Below are 24774 nucleotides of genomic sequence, written 5' to 3'. Positions count from 1 at the left end.
CCGGAGTGGTACTGGCCTAAGTGTACGTGATCCTGGCCGCTGCTCCCGCCCTCCGAAAGTGGCGCGTACGGAGCTGGCTGCCAGCCGCTGGCCTCGCCGTTTCCCGCCGGCCACCTGCATCCGGCTCGCACGCCTTGTTCCCGTCCTCCGGAAGATGTTGGGTGGGCTACAGGTTTTCTTGTGGTTACTGGTCCGAGCGGGTACACGTCAGGCTCGGCTCGGCGCCTCCTCCCGTTGTGCGTTGGTACACTCCAGGGCTTCTTTCAAAGGCTTCTCGGAAGGCGGCGGCACTTTTGAATTTGGGCCCCTTGGCTCGAGCCTTTTGAGTGTCAGAAGTGCTTGACTCCTGCCATCTCAGAGTTGGGGGTGCTTCCAGTTCAACCCATCCGGCCCCTGAAAAACTGGAACTCATTTGCTACCAAATTTGAATACTGTTTTAGAAGGAGTTATTCAAGGTGTTATGGAACCCACGGAGAATAGACATAAGCCAGACGTAAGACGTACGAAGAGAATTTTTGGCTGTCATAAGTACCCATAGTGCACATGGTATTTATGGGTACTTATGTAGGAACTTAGATACGTTGTTGCGATAGTGGAGTGGCGGTTACCTATAGAGTGGTTGGTGCTTAATGATACTATGTTGCATATTTGAAAGTTGCTAAGAGGGATTTGGGGAGGGGAAGAGGTTTGGAGCTATACCTCAGCCACTACTGGTGGTGCTCTAGAGACTGCAAAGCATATTCCCAGCCCTTTGACCATTTCTCCAGTCCAAGAGTAGATCTTTTAAGCTCCCATCATGAGAAAAAAAAATGTAACCATGTTAGATGAGAGATGTTAACTAAATTGTGGTGATCATTTTGAGTTATAGATGTACATATGTATATATGGTCATACACTTGTTTTATGTTAAGTTTTATGTCAATTATATCTTAATAAAAATAGAGGGGTGCAAGAAATAAAAAAGTGTGCTTAGTTAAGGTCTTACATATTTTAACTCACAGTCTAAATGGTATACCTACCATTCATCTCAGTGGGTGGTTTATTTGGAGTTTTTCTGTGTTCCTCCACCTCAGAGATGGCCTGGCTGTATAACTTTCGATTTGAGGGGCCATGTAGCTCATAAACATGTAGCTCAGGATTAGGACATTCCCTGGAGTCTTCTAAGTTTTTAATTATATATAATTTTTTTTTTTTTGCTTTTTGGTCACACCTGGCGATGCTCAGGGGTTACTCCTGGCTTTGCACTCAGGAATCATTCCTGGCGGTGCTCGGGAGACCATATGGGATGCTGGGGATTGAACCCGGGTTGGCCGCGTGCAAGGCAAACACCCTGCCCGCTGTGCTATCACTCCAGCCCAATTATATATAATTTTTTGAGGGCTGGAGCGATAGCACAGCGGGTAGGGCATTTGCCTTGCACGCAGCCGACCCAGGTTTGATTCCTCCGCCCCTCTCGGAGAGCCCGGCAAGCTACTGAGAGTATCCCGCCCGCATGGCAGAGCCTGGCAAGCTACCCGTGGTGTATTCAATATGCCAAGAACAGTAACAACAAGCCTCACAATGGAGATGTTACTGGTGCCGTTCGAGCAAATCGATGAACGGGATGACAGTGATAGTGATATAATTTTTGGTTTTGATTTTGGTTTGGGAGCTACAGCCAGCAGTACTGAGGGCTTACTCCTGGCTCTACACTCAGGGATCACTTCTGGCTGAGCTCAGAGCACCATATGGGGGTGCTGGAGATCGAGCCCTAGTCAGCCGCATGCAAGGCAAGTGCCCTACCCATTGTACTATCTCTCCAGGTCCAGGAGTCTTTTTTGTTTGTTTTTGGGCAACGCCCAGTAGTGCTCAAGTCTTACTTCTGGCTTTGGGCTCATATGGGTGCCTGGGATCAAACCTGGGTCAGCAGCATACAAGGCAAACACCCTACCTTCTGTATTATTTCTTCAGTCTCTGTGAAGTCTTCTGTATATTCTATCCTTAAATTGTGGGTGTGGGGTTGAATAACTGGATGTTGGGTCACTAAACATTTTGCAACTGGAAGAGGTTTCTTTTAACATACAAAGACCAAAAATTCGATATCAACTGTGTATTATGAATCTGGGGAGTTTCTGGCAGAGCTTGCCCATGTTACATTTTTTTAAGAAATGGAGTAACTGGTGGGAACAATTTAAGAAATTTTGATCTAAAGAGCTTAGGGTTCCACTTCAGTTTCTTTGGAATTTGGTGTGGTGGCCCTTGTGATGGGTATATTTGTATACCCAACTGTTCCTAAAAGGTCCTTAGTGACTGCCAGTCAATGCCCACATTACCCTTAACTAGTTACCATTCCTCTCGTACCTTGTAGACACATGATACACATTAGCATTGTTTTCTTATTACCAAGTAAACATTGTTTTTCATCAGTGGTCTCTGAGTGTTTTTGAATTTTCATTAGTGGTCTCTGAGTGCTCCAAAGAACACATTCCTCGAAATATTTTATCAGTGTTCAGCTCAAACTATGTTAAAAGAATGTTTGCAGTAGTGAGCAATTCTGAGTAGGCAGGCCTTTGGTTGTGAGATGTTCTTAGCATCCTAGAGGTTGTGGGAGAAGCTCAGGGGTTGGAAGTGGTTGTCTTCGAAGACTAATTCGTGGTCTTTGTCATTGGTATTGCTGTGATATGGGAGGAAGCTAACAGTGCACACGTGTTAGGATAGCTAGAGCTGCTTTCCTACCTTTCTTGTGTGTGTCAAGTGCTTTGTGGATTTAGACCCAGTACATGTCGATTCTCACATTAATACCCAGAGACTTTGTCATACATGAGAAATTAAGACACTAAGAATTGCATTCACCAGTTCTCAGAGTCAGGGTCAGAACCCAGGTCTGTGGTACTTTGTGCTAAGCATTGCTTTAGGTCAGAGGTTCTGAAAGTTATTTGCCTATTTCCCCCTTAAAAATTATTCATCCTGATAGCAGGCTGGGGTGGGAGAGCAGGTCAGGAGGGTGGTGGGAGGGAAACTGGGAACATTGGTGGTGGGAAATGTACCTTGGTGAAGGGATGAGTAGTGGAATATTGTATGACTGAAACCCAGTCATGAAGGACCTTGTACCTGTGTATCTCATGGTGATTCAATCAAAAAATAAAATGCAAAAAAATTACTCAGCACCCTGCCATGAAAGTATACTTTAAGCAAATAGAAAGCATCCCCAGTTGCACCTGAGGCTGCTACCTCCTTCTCCCCCTTTTTCAAGCTTATTACTCTGCACTCAGGGATCTCAACTGTTGGGGCGCAGGAGATCATATGGGTTGTCAGGGATCGAACCTGGGTCAGCTGCATACCAGGAAAGGTCCCTGGGTTTTCTCCAGCACCTGGATTTCCACCACACACACACATCCGATGTTGCCCAGGGCAGTGGCTAATGTTGGTAATATACTGGAGAGCCTTGAGGTGCTGGGAGTCAAACCTGAGCTTTTCATGGGCAGACCATGTGTTTAGCTTGTTGAGCTATCTCTTTGACCCGGGTTTTCAGATTTTCTAAGAGAGGGAATGAAAGTTCATCTAAGAAATAGTGAAGCTCAGGTTAGATGTGTAAAAGCACAAAAAAGAAGAGGGCCCACGGGGCTCTATCTCTTCCGCTGCCTGCGTTTGGTAGTCTCCAGCCGCTTCCCCACCCCGGGGGAAGTTGATGGTGATGATGAGGCAGGTGAAGGAAGGAAGGCCAATCAGTTTATTTCGTTCTCTCTCTCTCTCTGCTTCTCTCCCGGTTCTGGATCTCTCTCTGGATCTTCCTCTATTCCCCTTTCTGCCCCGCTCGCTCTCACTTCTTTCACCTTGTACTCTGCTTATGTGTGTGCCACTGTGTTCTCTTTGGTCTATCTCTCTGTGTCTGCCTCTCTGTGTCTGCCTCTCTGTCTGTCTCTCTGTGTCTGCCTCTCTGTGTCTGCCTCTCTGTGTCTGCCTCTCTCTGTCTGTCTCTCTGTGTCTGCCTCTCTGTCTGTCTCTCTGTGTCTGTCTCTCTGTGTCTGCCTCTCTGTGTCTGCCTCTCTGTGTCTGTCTCTCTGTGTCTGCCTCTCTCTGTCTGTCTCTCTGTGTCTGCCTCTCTGTCTGTCTCTCTGTGTCTGTCTCTCTCTGTCTGTCTCTCTGTGTCTGCCTCTCTGTGTCTGCCTCTCTCTGTCTGTCTCTCTGTGTCTGCCTCTCTGTCTGTCTCTCTGTGTCTGCCTCTCTGTGTCTGCCTCTCTGTGTCTGTCTCTCTGTGTCTGTCTCTCTGTGTCTGCCTCTCTGTGTCTGCCTCTCTGTGTCTGCCTCTCTCTGTCTGTCTCTCTGTGTCTGCCTCTCTGTCTGCCTCTCTGTGTCTGTCTCTCTGTGTCTGCCTCTCTGTCTGCCTCTCTGTGTCTGCCTCTCTGTCTGTCTCTCTGTGTCTGCCTCTCTGTGTCTGCCTCTCTGTCTGTCTCTCTGTGTCTGCCTCTCTGTGTCTGCCTCTCTGTGTCTGTCTCTCTGTGTCTGCCTCTCTGTGTCTGTCTCTCTGTGTCTGCCTCTCTGTGTCTGCCTCTCTGTGTCTGCCTCTCTGTGTCTGCCTCTCTGTGTCTGTCTCTCTGTGTCTGCCTCTCTGTGTCTTCTGTCTTCTTCCTCTGTCTTCTTCTACCCCTTCTTCTGTCTCCTCTAGCTTCCCTCAGTGCCCAACAGTCTTAGTTTATATAGCAAATTACATATGGTGGTGACACAAAGGTGGGTTGAACATTAACAAAGAAGGGTAAAACCATTTCTTGAGGAGATTAACAAAATCTCATCTAAGGAAATCTCATCTAAGGAGATCCACTCAAGGGTGGGGGTCCAAACAAGGGAGTGTCAGGGTGTGAGCTAGTAATCTACTTAAATAGTTATAGTAAATCTACTTCTAATATTTCTAGCAATGTCATTCTGTATGAGCACAGTAAGAGATATAACCTTAAAGTTGGGTTCTTCCTGAGGACATTCACTATATAATCCAGACCACAGTCCTCAGGCCAGGTTAGTCTTCCAAACCCCAGCAGGATCCTAATCTCGTCGTTACTTTTGGATCATGACAGCATTGTCCATGATCATGCCCTCAACTTATAGTTGAGTATTGTGGCACTTTGGCCTGGCCTATCTCGATGCCAGGATATCATATAACTCACCGCTTGCCCTGGATCCGTCCTGTCCCTCGTCGGGATCCTGCTTTTGGGGTGCTAGGAACTTAGGGCAACTTGAGTTAAGAAAGCAGATGCCCAGGAGTAAATATTATTGGAGTCAATCAACTCCCATGTTACAAGCACAATATTGTCTTCCTGTGTCCATACAGAAAAGACATTGCTTTAAGATAATCTATGTTCCCTAAGGCAAGGCTAAAAGGACAAACCCCATGTTATCCTACAGTTAGAGACTAGTCTGTTGGACAAGTGCTCAAACTTTTAATACTCATCTTTCTTTCGTTTGGGGGCCACGCCTGCAGTGCTTATGGTCTGTTCCCAGGGATATTTAAGTGCTTACAGGTACCATGTGTATAGGGGGTTGAATTGAACCTCCTGAATGCAAAGCCCCTTAAGCTATCTCCCCAGCCTCTGAGCTACACTTTTAAAAAATGCTCCTTACTTCCTTCCCTTCCTTTCCTCCTTCCCTCTCTCTCTCCCTCCTTCCCTCTCTTCCTCATTCCCTTCCTCCCTCACTCCCTCTCACACCCAGTAGTGGCCAGTGGCTACTGCTGGGAGCATAGGGGACTATATGCTGTGCTGGGAATCTTAGCGATTTGGTCACATGCTAGTAGGGAGACACCTATCCTCTGTTCTATCTCCACACTCTTAATATTTAATGTTTCAGAAATACACACTACATCACACATACCAACCAGAGTATCTGGTTTGTCTCTAATGCCTCTTACATACAAGGCGAGTGCCCTATCCTGGACAGGTACTCTCTTTTACCTGGGTAGAAAGATGTTAGAAATAAGGTCCTCATTTCAAGCTCATATAATGTGTTAGGGTACAATCTTGATTTTTAAATGATTTTTTGGGCGGGGGCACAACCATCAGTGCTCAGGGCTTACTCCTGGCTATGTGCCTCGGGATCTTTTCTGGTGCTGTTCAGGGGACCATATGTGGTGCCAGGGATTGAACCCAGTTTGGCCTTGTATAGGGCAAATGCCCTGCCCTAACTGCTGTACTATTGCTTTGGCCCTCAGAGTAGATTTTTTTTTTCAGAGTAGATTTTTGAGATGGGGCTTGTAGAGATTAATTTGTTCCATCAGCCTCCAACTTCTGTCAAAATTAAATTTTTTTTCCTGAGTTTAAAATGAGGAAATAGCCTCTGGGCCCCATACCGAGCTAATTTCGCCAGGGCACCCCAGATGGAGCAGGTGCTGTCTCCCCGCCTACTCCAGATGGAATCCTGGAGTCCAAAAGCTTCCACAAGCAAGGCCCAGGTATGTGGGTACCAGGACTAAATCGCTAGGCTGCACGGCGGTAGCGGCACCAGGCCTCAGCTCCGAGGCCTAGCTGTCACGCCCACAGGCTTCCGCTAGGGGTCATCTTGGTGCACCAACAGCCCCGGTCCAGAGACTCCCAATTCAATCCCAAAATAGATTAGTGCCCTACAGAGTTGTCTCTGGAACCCAGCCATCTACAACCGAGGATCCCAGAAGCATGCCCGCGTGAACTCTCATGTTATTAAAAATGAGCAATGGAAAATAAATTATCTAGTGTCTGCCCCTGGCAGGCAGGCTTGGAATGGTGGTGGGAAAATTTGGGAAAAACATAATGCTCAAAAGTAGAGAGAGAGTATTGGGGAAATTGTCTGCCATAGAGGCAGGGTGAGGACTGGGGTGGGGGTGGGGGAATACTTGGGACATTGGTGGTGAAAAATGTGCACTGGTGCAGATGGGTGTTCGATCATAGTATGGCTGAATCTCAAACATGAAAGCTTTGTAACTATCTCATGGTGATTCAATAAAATAATAATAGTAAAAATAAAATGAGGAAATAAAAATGTAGCTCTGCTACTGGTAAGGGACTATACTAGGGGACCATAGAGATAGTGCAGGGATTCAGGTGCTTGCTTTGCATGCACCAGCACTGCAAATGGTATCCTAAATACAATCATATATGACCCACTCCCCTCAAAAAGATGACTACACTAATGGTAAAATCTTAACGACATAAAAATTGCTTTAATCCCCCCCCAAAAAAATATATATGTAGTAAAAGTTTCCCTCCTTTACTTGTTACCTACTGTCCTCTGGTAACAATTACACTGTACATTTTCACACATTTATTCACAATTTTTTCTGGAAAAATTCCATGCACTGTAATTTTGCTTAATTTGAAAGTAAGTTGTAGACTTAATGATACATCATCCCTAATGGGTTCAGCATTCATCTGCTAAAAACATTCTTTATTATGAGTACCATTATCATACCTAAGAAAATTAACTTTCATGTCATCAACTACCAAATTCAAACTAAAGCTTCCCTAACTGAATCCAAAATGTTTTTTTTTTTTGTTTTATATGTGTGAGTGTGTGGGGGTGGGGAATCAGAAGCAATGAAATTTAGTACACAGCGTTGGCTGTGTCTCAGTAATAAGATATAGTTGTGTTGTTTTTCTTGTTGTTTTTTGTTTTGCGGAGCACACACCTGGCTGTGCTTCGGGCGTATTCTTGGCCATGTGCTCAGTCATCACTCCTGGCAGGATATGAGGCCCCATATGGGGTTGAACCTGAGTCAGCTGTGTGCAGGGCAAGTGCCCTACCTGCTGTACTATTTCTCTGGTCCCAAGATGTAGATTTTTAAAAAAAGACTGTGTATGCTCGTTATGTTGTAGAATAACCCTGTCCCCATTCAGTGTGCAAAGTTGTCCTCAGGTTGTTTACACATATGTTCCTCTAACTGCTATAGTTTCTGTAAAATGGAAGTCTTGTTTATATTCAGGTTAAATGTATTTGGTAATATACTTGGCTGTGTGCATTACATGATGTTCTGTGCTTCATGTTGCATCAAAATAAGATGTCTTTTAGTGGAGCTGGAGAGATAGTACAGGGGTTAAGACAACCAACCCTGTTTGATCCCTAGTATCATATAGGTTGGCTCCTTGAGCACAGTGTCAGGAGTAAGCCCTAAGCATTGTTGGGGTGTGATGCCCATATCTCCCCTACCCTGCCAAAGATGAAGAATAGACTTGATATTGCTGTTCTTTTGTGGTTACACTCCTGGTGGGCTCAGGGAACCATATGGAGTGCCAGAGGTCAAACCAGGGTCAGCTTGTCTAACGCAAGAGCCCTACCCACTGCACTATAGCTTGGGTCCCTAATGTGATTTTCTTCTAGTGAAGCAATATAGTTCTTTTTTATCTTTGTTTTTATTTTTGAATTTGGACCACACCTGGTAATACTCAGGGGTTACTCCTGGCTCTGCACTAAAAAAATTACTCCTGGCAGTACTCAGGGAATCATGGGGGATACTGGGGATCAAACCTGGGTCAGCCACATGCAAGGCAATTGTCCTTACCTGCTGTCCTATCTCTTCAACTCCAGGCTTTGCCATCTTAATTATTTTAAGTATGTATCTTAATCTTAGTAGTGTTAAATATTTCATTTTCCAGGTGAGGTAATGAAAGACCAGTTCATTGTTGTGTAGCTGATATGAACCTTTTCGTTTTGCAAAACTGAAACTCTTGGGACTGGAGAGATAGTGTAAGGGTTAATGCATTTGCTTTGCTTATGGTTGATTGCAACTTGCTCTCCAGAACCACATAGCACTGGAACACTTCCAGGTATTGGGCCACACCCCCTCTCCCTAAAAAGACCAATAGAAAACCTGAAACTCTGTTTCCATTAAGCAATAGCTTCTCATTTCTCCTCAGTTCCCTTTGGGGAGGTTGCTCCCAAGCAGTGTTCAGGTGTCCAGCTCTGTGATACCAGGAATTCAATCCTGGTTGGTTAGGTTTTGCTAGGCATGAGCCCTAAATGCTATGCTATTTCACCAGTCCCCACTCACTTTTTTGTTTTTATAACTGGGTTGAGTTCTGTAATGGATTTTTTATCTTCCATATTTCTCCTACTATGTGTATTTTCCCAGGTCATTAGAGGATATTAGAAAAATTAAATTTGTGAATATATAACTTCCTTAGGGGGGCATTCATTTTTTTCTTGTTTTGTTTTTGCTCCTGACCTTTACTGTATATTGAACAAACTGATGAATAAAAGGATAATGGATAGGTTACAGGTGATGAGTGAAATGGGGAGTGAGCAGTAGGTAGCCTTGAGAAGACAGTGTTTCCATCTCTTGATCCACGGAGACCACTCGGAAAATACCTGGCATGGGTTAGGACTGGTAAAGTTTGTTATAACCACCTATACTGCATAGACACTAGCATCCCACCAATTCTACAAGGCAGCTGTAAAGCTGTGCCTAAAGTCCACTTGGTCTGCATAGTGCCGGAACTGGTCCCCACCATCTGGAAAACTATGGACGTAGACTGGAGCAAGGAATTACTCTTTGCAGGAAAAGAAAAGGTAGTTCTAACCTCTGTTCTGGTTTTCCAGAAATACCACCTTTCTTTACAGAAAAGAATTTCAGGAGGAGACAAAGTAGTCAAGTAAAATAATTTTACTTTTAAAACTTTGCTTTGAGAAATATGAGGGGGTGGGGGAGAGAGAGACAGACATTTTTAAGAGAGAATACATTCTTAAGATTTCAGGTTGAGATGTGAGGCAGTCTCTAGGGTAGAGAATGAACAGGGCATTTTTGACTGCTGAAAGTAATAACTGCAAAGAAAAAATACTGCAAAGAAAAATTATATATATATATATTTTGTTTGTTTGGGGGCCACACCTGGCAGTGCTTAGGGCCTACTCTGGGTTCAATGTTTCAGAGTTGTTCCTGGTGCTTGGGAGGCCATGTGATGCTGGGAATGGAACCTGGGCCTCTTGCACATAAAGAATATGCTTAAGATTGAGCATCTTTTTTTTTTTCTTTTTGGATCACACCCGGCGATGCACAGGGGTTACTCCTGGCTCTGCACTCAGAAATTACCCCTGGCAGTGCTCAGGGGACCATATGGGATGCTGGGAATCGAACCCGGGTCGGCCGAGTGCAAGGCAAACGCCCTACCCGCTGTGCTATTGCTCCAGCCCCAAGAATATGCTTAAGATTGAGATATCCTTCTGACCCTTTAAAAAAAATTTGTCTTCCCTTCTCCTTCTCTTGATTGTTGTTATGGTGATGAGGACAGGTGCTGGAATACGTGTCTAGCAATGGTGTTTGAACATTTTTTAGTTGTGATGCTCATGAAGGTCACATTTTGAGTTGTGGTACGTATACATCTTGGGTTTATGTACCCAGGATGGTTCACCAGATCTTGCACTCTTTAGTTGAGGTATGCATATTCTGCTTGTAATGCTACCAACGAGACACTGGGGTGCTCATGTGTATGCTCACTAAGAATCACTTGTGCTGGACATTGCAGACAGCATAGATTCTAAGCTCAACCAGCAGAGCTTCCAGGGTCATGTTCAGTGCATGTGGCAATACCAGGGATTTGAACATAGACTTTCAGAGCAAGTTTGTTAAGCCACTGCTTTTTCTCAGGCTTCCGGCCAGTCTTTATGGGGGGCGGAATAGTATTTTCTCCTTCCATTAGTCTGAGCACTGGCCGCTTAGCTTAGGGAAGATTCTTGTTCTCATTGTCTCTTTTTGTCCTTTTCCTCTTCCCTCCTGACTTCTTCTCTTCTGCTCTGTCCCTCCTCCCTTAGGTAAGTCAAATCTCATGGATGCCATCAGTTTTGTATTGGGTGAAAAAACCAGCAACTTGCGGGTGAAGACTCTGAGGGACCTAATCCACGGAGCTCCTGTGGGCAAGCCAGCAGCCAACCGGGCCTTTGTCAGCATGGTCTACTCTGAAGAGGGTGCCGAGGATCGCACCTTTGCTCGTGTCATTGTTGGTGGGTGAGGCTGTTCAGAAGGGTCTCTTGGGTGCTGAGAGATGGGTAGATTAATTTACTGGGACAGAACAAAGACTTGACCATTGACTGACTTACGTTTTTTGTCTTGTAGGGGGTTCCTCTGAGTATAAGATCAACAACAAAGTGGTCCAGCTACATGAGTACAGTGAGGAATTAGAGAAATTGGGCATTCTCATCAAGGCTCGTAACTTCCTCGTCTTCCAGGTGTGCTTTTATCTTATTCGTTTATGTTTTGGACTTTCAGAGGTTTCACTGCATACCTCTGTATATCTGTGTGATACCACACCTACCACCAAGTTTCTAGTTCCATCCCATCACCAAAGACTTCTCTGCTCATTCCACCCTACTCCCTTCCCTTTGGTAACCACTGTAAGTTTTCCAGGTGGGTGTATTATTTTAATTGTTTCATTTTTGGCAATACCCGGTGATACTCAGGTGCCATTTGCAGCACACTACTCACGGGCCACTCCTGGTGGTGCCTGGGGGGGCTTAACTTGGATTCAAGCTGTATGCAAAGCATGTATTCCAGCCTGTTGAAGTATCTCTCTGTCCACAGGTGGTGATTTAATTTTTATTTCATTTTGTTTTGGGTTGGGGGCCATACCCCGCAGTGCTCAGGGTTTACTTCTGGCACTGTGCCCAGGGATCATTCCTGGAGGGCTTCAGGGGACCATTTAGTGTGCCAGGGATTGAACCTGGATTGGGAATTGAACTTGGATCGTCCATGTACAAGACAAGCACCCTACCCACTATTCTATCTCTCTGCCTCACAGCTCCCAGTTGGGGATTTAAAACATGTTTTGTCTATTGCTTTTTGCCAGCTCTTTTCCTATTGCCTACTGGGCCTGTTCCATCTATTTATTGGCTTAGTAATATCTCCACATTATGGCTCCTCTTTCCATAGTCTTGTTAGACATTTCTGAGCTGAGATCTAGCTCAGCAGGCTGGAGCACATACTTTGCATATAGGAGGCCAGGGTTTGAACACTGGCACTGGAGGTTCCCCTGAACACACTAACCAGGTGTGTCACCAAAATAAAAACATTTCAGTGAGTCCAGAGCAATAGTACAGTGGGGAGGGCATTTGCCTTGCATACAGCCAACCCGAACCCGATCCCCGGTGTCCCATATGGTCCCCTGAGCACCGCCAGGAGTAATTCCTGAGCACCACCAGGTATGACCCAAAAGGCTAAAAAAAATTCAGTGATTTCTCATTGCCTTTCTATTTTTTATTTTACTGAATCATCGTGAGATAGTTATAAGCTTTCATGTTTGGGTTACAGTCACACAATGATCGAACACCCATCCCTCCACCAGTACACATTCCCCACACCAGTATCCCCGGTATACCCCCCCTTTCCCACCCTCCCCCTGTCTCCATGGCAGACAATATTCCCCATACTCTCTCTATACTTTCGGGCATTATGTCCTGCAACACAGACACTGAGAGGTCATCATGTTTGGTCCATTATGTACTTTTGGCACACATCTCCCATCCCGACTGATTCCTCCAGCCATCATTGTCTTAGTGATCCCTTCTCTGTTCCATCTGCCTTCTCCCCTCTGCTCATGAAGCAGTCTTCCAGCTATAGGGCAATCCCCCTGGCCCTTGTATCCATTGTCCTTGGGTGTCAGCCTCATGTGATGTTATTCTATACTCCACCTTCTCTGTCTGTCCCTCTCTTTCTGACTCATTTCACTTAGCATGATACTCTCCATGTCTATCCATTTATAAGCAAATTTCATGACTTCATCTCTCCTAACAGCTGCATAGTATTCCATTGTTTAGATTGCCTTTCAATGGTGATTCTCATATATTGTCTCTGCATCAGTATCACACTGGAATATATTTGTTGGAAACACATTTCCTCCTTTTTTGAAAAAAATTATTGCTAACAAGTAATTATCTTTTAATTTTTTGTTGGCTACACCTGGTGGTGCTTAGGGCTTACTCCTAACTCTGTGCTAGGGCCCACTCTTGGAGGGTCTCTGGGGACCATATGGTGTGCCAGGGATTGAAGCAGGGTTCTAGCAGTTTTTCTTTTACCAAAATCTCTAGGTTGTATGCTGAAATTTTTTGGCTGCGAGGGAATAGGCCACACTCAACTGTGCTCAGGGCTTATTACTGGTTTTGTGCTCAGGGGACCAAATACAGTGATGGGGATAGATGCTGGGTTGGCCTTGTGCAAGGTGAGTGCCCTACCACTATACTTTCTCCACCCCTGAAGTTTGAGAATCATTTGAGAACCATCGTCTTAGCATGAAATTCAAATTCAGGAAACACCTACTTTGTTTCTTTCTTTTTTTTGGCTTTTTGGGTGACACCAGGCAATGCATAGGGGTTACTCTTGGCTCATGCACTTAGGAATTACTCTTGACAGTGCTCACAGGACCATATGGAATGCTGGGAATCTAATCCGGGTCGGCCGCGTGCAAGGCAAATGCCCTACCCTCTGTGCTATTGCTCCAGCCCTGCTTTGTGTATTACTTTTTTTTTAAAAAAAAAACACCCTGCAGTGCTTAGGGCTTTTTCCTGCTCTGTACTTAGGGATCTTTCCTTGTACTTAAGGGACCATTTTCTGTTTTAGGTATGAGAACTAGGGTCATCTGCATGTGAGTCAAGTGCCTTACCTCCCGTATTATCTTTCCAGCTCCACTTGCCAATATGCTTCCCCGACAACCCCACTATTCTTCCTAATGAAACCATTTATATTTCCCCAGGATCACCTGCTTTATTTGCCTTACAGACCTCTGTATAGGATGAACTCTTTTCTTTCTTGGTTCCTTCTTTCCCGTCTTCCAAATTCAACTTAGTTGTCATTCTTAGGATCCCTTTTCAGACAGATACCCCTACTAATCTTCAACCCCTAAGCTTCATATAGTCCTTTTCTGTTCTTCTGTTCTTGCACTTCACACATTGTATTGCCTTTGCTTATGTCTATTTTTTTCTTAACTGTGTGCCTCAAAGGGCAAGGAATGTGTCCTCAGAGTTCGCTGTGAAAAGTGAAACTCTGAGAAGAGGGAATTAGTGAGTTTTTTATCTTAGTAAATGAGTGGGAGTGGGTAGAGAGAAATGGGCTGGTTAGGGTCTAAATGGGGAGAGTGTTTTGACCTTTACTAGGGTGCTGTAGAGTCTATTGCCATGAAGAACCCCAAAGAGAGAACAGCTCTGTTTGAAGAAATCAGTCGCTCTGGGGAGCTGGCCCAGGAGTATGACAAACGAAAAAAAGAAATGGTGAAGGCTGAAGAGGACACACAATTTAATTACCATCGCAAAAAAAACATTGCGGCTGAACGCAAGGAGGCCAAACAGGAGAAGGAAGAGGTAGGTGGCCAGGTTACCTTTGGATTTTGAAGGGTTTGGATGGAGTCAGTGCCTTACTGATGTAACTGCCTCCTTTTCCCCATTTGCACAGGCTGACCGCTACCAGCGCCTAAAGGATGAGGTAGTTCGAGCTCAGGTACAGCTGCAGCTTTTTAAGCTTTACCATAATGAAGTGGAAATTGAGAAACTCAATAAGGAATTGGCCTCTAAGAACAAGGAAATTGAGAAGGACAAGAAGCGTATGGACAAGGTAGAGGATGAGCTAAAGGAGAAGAAGAAGGAGCTGGGCAAAATGATGCGGGAGCAGCAGCAGATTGAAAAGGAGATCAAGTAAGAGCACGTGTTTGCCTTCAAATTGTGGGAAATCAATAGGTTTTGCTGATGTTTAGGGCTCCTATATGCCTTGAGTTCAGTCTCTATGTTAGTTTCTCTAACTTCACCTTGAAGGGCTTTGGCCAGAACCAGGCATATTACTTGACTTACATTTAGACAAATAGAAAACTTGTAGAAAGTGATCATGCCACAAGAGAAGTGATGGAGACCCCAGCCACTGAAGTAGTGAAGACCTTTTTTGGAGGGAACACATCAGGCAATGCTCAGGGCTTCCTCCTGGCTCTACACTTAGGGAGGGATTACTCCTGGGGTGGAGGGGCTCAGGGGACCATGGATGCCAGGGATGGAACCTAGGTGAGTTGTGTGCAAGGCAAGCAGAGGACTCCTTTTTTAGAAGAGGAAAACTAAGGCACCAAGGTTAAAGGACAGGGATTTGAAAAATTTACTTCAGATGGAAAACAACTAGGTGAACACATGGTGCCCTTGGGATTTGTTACAGTGGGGTCTATGGACATCAGTCATTTTATTTTTTTATTTTTTATTTTTATTTTTTGCTTTTTGGGTCACACCCGGCGATGCTCAGAGGTTACTCCTGGCTCTGCACTCAGGAATTACTCTTGGCGGTGCTCAGGGGACCATATGGGATGCTGGGAATCGAACCCGGGTCAGCCGCGTGCAAGGCAAATGCCCTACCCACTGTGCTATTGCGTCAGCCCCTCATTTTATTTTTTTAAATTAAATTAATTCTTTTCAATTTTTTAAAATTGAATCACTGTGAGATGGACCCTTACCTACCCTCTGCCCCAACATCAAGTCATTTTTTTAGATAATTCTGTGAGGCTGACTTGAGTGCTCGGATTGCCCCCTCTTTCTTTGGGTGAAAACTGTGGGAACCCTGCCTTCTACTAGGGATAACTACTTCCCCCCCCCCCGTCCTCCATAAAAGGGAGAAGGACTCAGAACTGAACCAGAAGCGGCCTCAGTACATCAAAGCTAAGGAAAATACCTCCCACAAAATCAAGAAGTTAGAAGCAGCCAAGAAGTCCCTACAGAATGCTCAGAAGCATTTTAAGAAACGTAAAGGTGACATGGATGAGTTGGAAAAGGAGATGCTCTCCGTAGAAAAAGCCCGGCAAGAATTTGAGGAACGGATGGAAGAGGAGAGCCAGAGTCAGGGTAGAGACTTAACCTTGGAGGAGAATCAGGTAAGCTTTAGAAGAGCTATTAGTGGTGTGGTAGGGTTAGTATGATGAGATCACTGGGCTGACTTGGGCTAATTTGGTCACCTTTGTTCTCCTGCCCTGTCCCTAACACAGGTAAAGAAATACCATCGGTTGAAAGAAGAGGCCAGCAAGAGAGCAGCCACCCTGGCTCAGGAGCTGGAGAAGTTCAATCGAGACCAGAAAGCAGACCAGGACCGGCTAGATCTGGAAGAGAGGAAGAAAGTAGAGACAGAGGTAGGCATGTGTGAAAAGATAGAACGATGATCCAGAGAAAAGGAGATAACGATAGTCTTAGCAATTATGACTGTAGCCAACAGTGTTTGCTGTATTTTGTGTTAGGCGTCATGCTGTATATGTGTTCACTAATTTAATTCTCATTTTCCAAATGAGAAAGCTATGATACAGAAGTGAAGTGATTTGCCTAGTTACTCATTACTTGTATTTTAAAGTTTTTTTTTTATTTTAGTATGTGGGGTGCTTCATGAACTTGCATGTCATCGGTGCTCAGGTGCTGTGCTAATCTTCTTTATCTCGGTATCATTCCAGTTGTTCTATATGTGTTGCCTCAGTGAACACCATAATTTTAAATATTTTTTGGTGTCCTAGGGGTTGAAACCAGGGCCCCACATGCAAGACAAATGCTCTTACTTCTGAGCAACTTCCCTATTATTAAGTAGAAGAAATAGGATATGTTTTATTTTGCTTTTAGTTTTTTTTTTGGATCACACCTGGCTATGCATAGGGTGTACTCCTAGCTTTGTGCTCAGGAATCACTTCTGGTATGGCTTGTGGACCGTATATAGTGCCGGGGATCAGACCTGGGTCAGTCACATGTAAGCCTTACATGTACCGTCTCTCAGGCCCTCTTCTTCTTCTTTTTTTTTTTTGCTTTTTGGATCACACCCGGCAATGTACAGGGATTACTCCTGGCTCATGCACTCAGGAATTACTCCTGGCAGTGCTCGGTGGACCATATGGGATGCTGGGAATCGAACCCAGGTTGGCCACATGCATGGCAAACGTCTTACCCGCTCTGCTATTGCTCCAGCCCCTTGGGCCCTCTTTTTTGTGTTTTGATTTTGGGGGGTGCACACCTAGTGTTCCTCAGGGCTTACTCTTGGCTTTTTGCTCCGGGATCAATCCTGGCAGTGCTTGGGGTATCATTGGTTCTGGGGATTGAACCCAGGTGAGCCATGCGCACGGCAAGCACCCTACCTGCTGTACTATTTCCCTGGCTCTTAAGTATTTAAAAGACAGTATTAGGCTCATTTTATTTATTTTTAGTGAAGTAAAATATTTTTATTTAAAGAAACTCACATAAAGAGAAGGGTTGGAGAGGTAGTACTGTGGGTAGGGCACTTATCTTGAGTGCAGCCAACCTGGGTTCAATCCATGATATCTCATATAGTCTCCCAAGCCCTGCCAGGAGTAATTTCTGAGCACAGAGCCAGGACTAAGCCCTGGGCATAGCTGGGTATGACCTAAAAATGAACAAAAAGTATTAGAGAAATGTGTGTGAGAGAGAGTGCTAGCAACTGAGAGAGGCAAGGTTGAGGAGGGAGGGAGGAAAGAAGGAAGGAGGAAAAAAAAGAAAAGGTAAAGACTATAGGCTTCTCCAGAGGGGGAGGGAAGCTGAGCCCAGTAGCTACTCTGTTGTGCACCTATTTATTCATTTTTGCATTTTTGGCCACATCTGGCTGTGCTCAGGGCTTATCCCTGGCTCTGCACTCAAGGTTCATTCTCAGGCAGGGCTTGGGGACCACATGGGGTGTGGGGGATTGAACTCGGGGTCAACCACATGCAGGCAAATCAATTGCCCTACCCACTGTACTATCTCTCCAGCCCCTGTGCAGTGCAGTTAATGCAAATTTTATGAATTTCCCAAAGTCATTTGGTTTTCTAACACCGTTTCAGAAACAATTACTTATCTCTGCTCCCTGAAAATCTACCTCCTTTAAGCAAACAGAAAGTGCCCCTTCAGGGAGCTAGCTCAATGGGTGAGTGCATGCTTAACATGTAGGAAATCTGGGTTAGATCTGCAGCACCTCATGGTCTGCCAGAAGCTATTTCAGAACTCAGTACTGCTTGGAGCAATCTCAGAATAGTGAACCAATAGTAGCGTCTTAACACTCCCAGTTGTGTACCAAATAACAAAAAGATGTTGGTATGCATCCCAGTTGCACCCACTATAGCTTCCAACCCCCCCGGGTGTTCCAGCAACCACCTGGGTTTGATATCACTCACTTTGGAATCATTGTTCTTTGAATTGGAGTTTGCCTATTTGTATATAGATGAGAAAACAGGTCCAGAAAGACTTGAGAAGCTTTATTTGCCTTAGATTGAGCCTCCCTAATTGATAAAGACAATAGCCTGAGCTTCGTATAACACATATTAAAGTGTCTCAGGGGGTCCTGAGAAGCTTTATTGGTTACAGAGACACAGGGAACACTGTCCTATATGTATGTTATTTTCATGAATGTGTGTGTGCGTGTGTGTGTGTGTGTGTGTGTGTGTGTGTGTGTGTGTGTGTAGTGGGGGGGCAGGAAGGAGATTCTGGGGACTGAACTCAGGATTTAACATATATGAACAATGTGCTCTCTACCACTGAGCCACGTCTCCTGCCCTATATTTCTGTGTTTAATAGGGCTCATGTATTAGTGACAGGTTGTCCTGGGCTGCTGGGCTCTTGGATGATTGGGTCCCTCAGAGGGTATAAGCCAGTTTTTTTTTTCTTTTTGGGTCACACCCAGCGATGCACAGGGGTTATTCCTGGCTCATGCACTCAGGAAATACTCCTGGCAGTGCTGGGGGACCATATGGGATGCTGGGAATCAAACCCAGGTCGGCCGCATGCAAGGCAAATGCCCTACTCGCTGTGCTATTGATCCAGCCCCAAGGTATAAGCCAGTTCTTATAATTAACTTGCTCAGCTTCTGGTGATGAAATATATTTGTTTCTCTGCTAGGCTAAGATCAAGCAAAAACTGCGGGAGATTGAAGAGAACCAGAAGCGAATTGAGAAACTGGAGGAATACATCACGACTAGCAAGTATGTGATTGTGCAATCTTCCCCTTTTAGCCTGTTCTCATGAACCCTACTTATCTTGGCTCTCCTTAGCAGGACCCCAGAGTTCATTTCAGGTAGGAATATTTTCTGTACAACCAGGATAAATCGATGTATCCTCTCACTATCTAGACAGTCCCTGGAGGAGCAGAAGAAACTTGAGGGGGAACTGACAGAGGAGGTGGAGATGGCCAAGCGGCGTATTGATGAGATCAATAAGGAGCTGAACCAGGTGATGGAGCAGCTGGGGGATGCCCGCATTGACCGCCAGGAGAGCAGCCGCCAGCAGCGAAAGGCAGAGATTATGGAAAGCATTAAGCGCCTTTATCCTGGTTCTGTGGTAAGAGTGGAAAGGGAATTAATTTTCTGAGCAATTTATTTTTCTAAAAAAATGATTTATCATTGTCTAACAACACAATAGAGCCTCAATGGTATAACTTATGTATATATGACTCACCTCACTCACCACCAAAGTTTCAGTGTCATGCCCCACCAGAATAACTACTTTGTCCTTCAGACCCCTCATTCCTCTTTTCATAATTTTCACCAAGTTTGGAGAGAGTTCAGTTATTTTAAAATTTTTTTAATGTTTTTAATTGAATCACAGTGAGATAAAGTTATTCATGATTGGGTTTCAGTTACAGAATGCTTCAACACCTCTCTCTTTACCAGTGTGCATTTCCCAGTTCAGTTGTTTTTTTGTTAGTTGATTTGTCTATTAGTTTGTTAATTCATATTTCACACTTTGGTATTATCCTTCACTTCTTGATTTATTTGTTTGGTTTTTGGGCCACATCCAGTGGTGCTCAGGGCTGGCTCCTTGCGGTCTCAGGGGACCATATGGAATGCCCATTATCAAACCCGGGTTGACTGCATGCAAGGCAAACACCCTACTCACCTGCTATTGCCCCTGCCTATTGCCCCTGACCTTATCCTTCACTTCTGTACTTATTTCACTTAGATCAGTCACTTCAGGTTTCATCTCGTTTGTTCCAAAAGGCATGATTTTTCTTTTTTTAATGCCCTTCCCACACCTTCCCTTTCCACTGTCGTTGTGACTGTAGAGCTCACATTTTTAGCTATGCTTGATGGGGCTTACATATCTGTTTGCGGTGCTTGCATGTTTGGCCATGGGTGTTCATTGTGTGTCGCACTCCTGTAGTTGTGATTTTTACGCATGTGCTTGCTAGGGATCACACTCTAGTCGAAGCTCACAATTTATGGTTATGGTTGTGTCGCTAGTGGGGGATTGCATTGGTAGCACTAGAAGTTGCTGAGGTTGCTTTTCCTGGCTCATACATGTCTATTTGTGGTAGCTGTACATCAGGCTGTGGGGCTAACCCATCACTTAGTTTTAGTATTCACCAAGGGTTGCAACCTTTTTTGTGTTGCTCACATGTTCCTGGCTGGTATGAATGGAAATTTTTGTGGTGTTGTTAAGCTAAGGCAATAGGCTTAAAGAGTTTATCTGCCTATGCCATGATCAGCACATGTGGAACACCAGGGGTTTGAAATCATAACCAAATACTTGCAGGGCAGGCACGTTAAGTCTCCAGAACTTATTCTCACTCTTCTTGGTTTTTCTTTGGGGGATTTGGCCTCAGCTAGCAATGTTCAGTTACTTCTACCTCTGCTCTCAGGAATTACTCCTGGCGGTTCTTGGGGGAACCATATAAGATGCTGGGGATTGAATCTGGTTTGACTGTGTGCAAGGCAATCACCCTACCTGCTGTACTAACTCTTCAGCCTCTGTCAATCTTGACTTATTCTTTTCATCTACCGGTTACCTCCTCTTGAATATTTTGTCTTGTGTTCACTCTTCTATAGAAGATGGGGGTAATTGGAGAGGCCTTTGGAAATGAGAAGATCTATGGGGCAGGGAATAAGTCTTCCAGGAAATAATTCTGTGCAAATTTTGGTCTGAGATCCCTTAACATGTATCAGTTGGCTCATTTTGGGAGGATAGCTTAGGTTTTACTGGATCTATCGGCCTCTTGAACTAAATCCAGAGTTCCCAAGTTCCTTAAATATTAGCATTTTTGGTAATCTTCTCCCTGGGTTCATCTTCATTTGTTTTCACAAATATTTCCTGATCTTTCCTCTAGATACTACTGAGGAGTTTATAAGGATGAATTAGCCTCAGTCTCTGTCCTTGAAGATAATTTGGTTGTTTTGGATCATACCCAGTGGTAATGGGGGCGGGGGGGGGCATGGAACTACTCCTGACAGTGCTCGGTAACTATGCAATGCTAAAAATTGAACTGGAGTTGACCACTTGCAAGGCAAATGCTATATCCTCTGTTCGTCTCTCCATCCCTATCCTTGAATATCTTAATGTGTGCCTGATAGTTCTTAAGGAACTATGGTTGGTTTGGATATGGGGGTATGGGAAAGTGAACTAGAAAAAGAGGAACCTCATCTTTGGCTGGGTGCTAATGAGAATTTGAGGTAATGTATTTAAAGTTTCTGGAATATCAGCTAGAGGCAGTAATCTGGGAAACAGTGAAGGTGAGGTTTAGAAAGATGATTTTGGATTCAGACATGATGGCCTGGTTTCATTTTTGTTTCGGGGGCTGAGTATGCTTTTCTTCCATAGCATGTTGTGCTCCGGACAAAGATTCTGGCCTTTTCCCCCTTTTCATCCTGGGGATTGGGGATTTCCATACTGGGGATTCTCCCACAGCTTCTCAAAACCTCATGCTTTATTTTTCTGTCTGACTTTACCCAGTATGGGCGCCTCATTGACCTCTGCCAGCCCACACAAAAGAAGTATCAGATTGCTGTAACCAAGGTTCTGGGCAAGAACATGGATGCCATTATTGTGGATTCAGAGAAGACAGGCCGGGACTGTATTCAGTATATCAAGGAACAGCGTGGGGAGCCTGAGACCTTCTTGCCTCTTGACTATCTGGAGGTGAGCTTGGTGGGGAGTGGAGCAGAACATTGTGAGAGTTGCTTCTCTTCCTAGCCCTCCATTTTCTGCCACTTATCAAATTCCTCCCATAGGTGAAACCTACAGATGAGAAACTCCGAGAGCTGAAGGGGGCCAAGCTGGTGATTGATGTGATTCGCTATGAGCCACCTCATATTAAAAAGGCCCTGCAATATGCTTGTGGAAATGCCCTTGTCTGTGATAATGTAGAGGATGCCCGCCGCATTGCTTTTGGAGGCCACCAGCGTCATAAGGTATGGATTCCTTTGCCTGGACTGGAATTACACACACTTAGTATTGAAGATTCTTCTGTTCATTTTCTTTCTCTCTCTATTCTTCCCCCAATTGTTTATAGACAGTGGCACTAGATGGCACACTGTTCCAGAAATCTGGAGTCATCTCTGGTGGGGCCAGTGATCTAAAGGCCAAGGCAAGGCGTTGGGATGAGAAAGCTGTAGACAAGTTGAAAGAGAAGAAGGAGAGATTGACGGAGGAGCTAAAAGTAAGCGTTTGACAACACTCCCTCTAGGAGTAGGACTGCTAAATTTAGGCCAGTCACAATCTTACAACTTAGTCCTTTTTTCTTATCCACTCCAGGAGCAAATGAAGGCAAAGCGAAAAGAAGCAGAACTACGTCAAGTGCAGTCTCAGGCCCATGGACTGCAGATGCGGCTCAAGTACTCACAGAGTGACCTGGAACAGACCAAGACACGGCATCTAGCCCTCAATCTGCAGGTGGACCTTAACCTTCAACCCTATCCTCCAAACATTCCTCCATATATTCCTAGTCTATGTTTCTCTGGAGGTGGGGAGCTTATCCCAGCTCCCTCTCTTTTTCACCCTGCTTCAGGAAACCCTTACTGACACAGACAAAGGTTCAGATCTGTGCTTTTCAAAAATTCCTTCCCCCTTCATTTTTTGTTGATTTTGTAATGACTGGAGTTTGTAGCGTGCTGCAAGTGTCCACCAGTGTCTGCACTTCTTAAGTTGGGGTGCTTGTACATGTACTTACAGGGGGTGGTCACAATTTTTATTTGCAGCATACGTGTTCTGGTTGTTGTGCTTGTGATGGGTCACAGTGTTGCTCAGGTATGTTTTCACTAGGGGTTGAGCTCACTCTTTTTTCAGTTGTGATACTTCCAGGGTTGTAACCCAATGTAGTCATCTAGCTGTAATACAGCAGAAATTCATTTATGGTGCAGTGAACACTGCTAGCAGGACTGCCAGGATTGCATCCTAGGCATGTGGGACACAGGATTTGAACTGTGATCATAGGCTTACAAGACTCTTGCTGTTTGTTCATCAGGCCCAGGGGTTCAGATCTAGGCAGTGTATGTAGTTAAGCAAGTTTCTTGACCTTTCCTTGTCAGTATTTTTATCTTTATCTGTAAATGGGAGTTAGAGAATAAAGAATTCTAAATTTTGAATCTAACCCTAAGGGTTACGAATAAGAGAGTATGAATCTGTAAGTTGTGTTGTTTACTACGTCCTCAACCTGTGGTTTGACGCTTGCTCACCTGGAAGTCAAGGAACAAGCCATGTGAGGTTGCGAATGAGAGGAGAGAAAGCTTTGACAGGGGCATTGCTAGGTCAGGTGCTTTTAGGGTGTGGAAAGCTGCTAGCCCTGCCTGACTATGGGGTCAGTGGACTCTTTGCCTCCAAAGAGCTTGGTTTCTTTTGCTCTCACAATTGTATTCTGCAGGAAAAATCCAAGCTGGAGAGTGAATTAGCCAACTTTGGGCCTCGCATCAATGATATCAAGAGGATTATCCAGAGCCGAGAGAGGGAAATGAAAGATTTGAAGGAAAAGATGAATCAGGTTGGTAAGAGATGAGCCATGCTAGAATGTGTATCCTAGTTAAAATCAGGACTCATTCCTTTGCTACCTCCCTTACCTCCTCACTTCTTCCTTCAGGTAGAAGATGAAGTTTTCGAAGAGTTTTGCCGGGAGATAGGTGTACGCAACATCCGAGAGTTTGAGGAAGAGAAGGTGAAGCGACAGAATGAAATTGCCAAGAAGCGGTAGGTGGAATAGGGGGTAGAAACTGGGATTCCCTTGAACTTTCATTATGATATTGTAGAAATTCAAGTGTCATCATAAAGCAGGAACCAGATTGTCCAATGATTAGAATTTATTGTAAGTAGGTCTACCTATAAGAGGGAGAAATGTGGAGTAGTATAGTGGTTGAGAATGCCAGTTTGAAGATAGTTGACTGAAATTAAAATCACAGCTCCACCACTTATCAAGGGCAGTAAAAACCTCTAAGCTCCAGTTTTCTTTTTCTTTTCCTTTTGTCTGTACCTGGCAGGGCTTAGGTACTACTGCAAGCTTGTTGCTCAGGGGTTGCATCTGACAGTACGTGGGAAATCATATGTATTGCTGGAGATCAAACCTAAGTCTTGAACCCAGGCCTTCTACATGCAAAGCATGCACTCAGCCTATTGAGCTGTCTCTCCGGCCCATAAATTACTTTTTATTTGCTTTTCTTACTATGTTCCCATTGGGCAAGGCTGGCGATTAGGACAAAAATTCTAGATTGGAAGAATAGTAAGAGCAGAGTAACGGTTTCTCCTCTTTCCCACTTTATTTCTTCATCTGTAGTTCCTCTATTGTGCCAAGTTGTTCTCTGCTAGATATTGGCAGGTTGGGGTTCATTTATACAAAATAGGTCCTCAAGGGCTATAGAAATTGAATCAAAAACTATCCCTGTCTAGAGTTGTGGAGTACTGGGAGAGATAAATAACTAAGTCAACAATTTCAGAACAGTGTGGTTGATTTTGTACTTGCGATATAGACAAAATACAGAGGAAATTTTCAAGGAACTAAAAATCAATGAGGGAAAAATAAAATGAGACACAATAGGAAAATGGACAGATGATATGCTAGTATTTTGTGCAAAGAAAAGCTCACATACCTGACAACTATGTGAATCGAGGTTTGATCTC

At 44.6% G+C, this 24774-nt stretch overlaps 1 protein-coding gene and 1 pseudogene across 4 annotated transcripts in view; one reads left to right on the top strand and one right to left on the bottom strand.

Annotated features, from left to right (window-relative positions):
• The window catches only part of SMC1A (structural maintenance of chromosomes 1A), a 120527-nt gene that overhangs the window by 359 nt on the left and 95394 nt on the right, over positions 1 to 24774 (top strand). For all 4 annotated transcript variants that reach the window (XM_055123225.1, XM_055123226.1, XM_055123224.1 and 1 more), the window contains exons 2-15: positions 10744 to 10932; positions 11045 to 11157; positions 14074 to 14277; positions 14369 to 14607; positions 15557 to 15815; positions 15927 to 16067; positions 18799 to 18881; positions 19029 to 19236; positions 21625 to 21810; positions 21903 to 22082; positions 22184 to 22330; positions 22426 to 22563; positions 23531 to 23647; positions 23744 to 23850. In XM_055123225.1, the coding sequence (XP_054979200.1) occupies positions 10744 to 10932; positions 11045 to 11157; positions 14074 to 14277; positions 14369 to 14607; positions 15557 to 15815; positions 15927 to 16067; positions 18799 to 18881; positions 19029 to 19236; positions 21625 to 21810; positions 21903 to 22082; positions 22184 to 22330; positions 22426 to 22563; positions 23531 to 23647; positions 23744 to 23850 (2311 nt within the window). The remainder of the gene's footprint in view (positions 1 to 10743; positions 10933 to 11044; positions 11158 to 14073; positions 14278 to 14368; positions 14608 to 15556; positions 15816 to 15926; positions 16068 to 18798; positions 18882 to 19028; positions 19237 to 21624; positions 21811 to 21902; positions 22083 to 22183; positions 22331 to 22425; positions 22564 to 23530; positions 23648 to 23743; positions 23851 to 24774) is intronic.
• On the bottom strand, positions 16297 to 16409 carry LOC129400567 (U6 spliceosomal RNA; annotated as a pseudogene).

Source organism: Sorex araneus, chromosome X (assembly GCF_027595985.1).
Source record: "Sorex araneus isolate mSorAra2 chromosome X, mSorAra2.pri, whole genome shotgun sequence".
Classification (NCBI taxonomy): Eukaryota; Metazoa; Chordata; class Mammalia; order Eulipotyphla; family Soricidae; genus Sorex; species Sorex araneus.
Note: the sequence above shows the minus strand (reverse complement) of the source record. Positions and strands in the feature narration are given on the sequence as shown.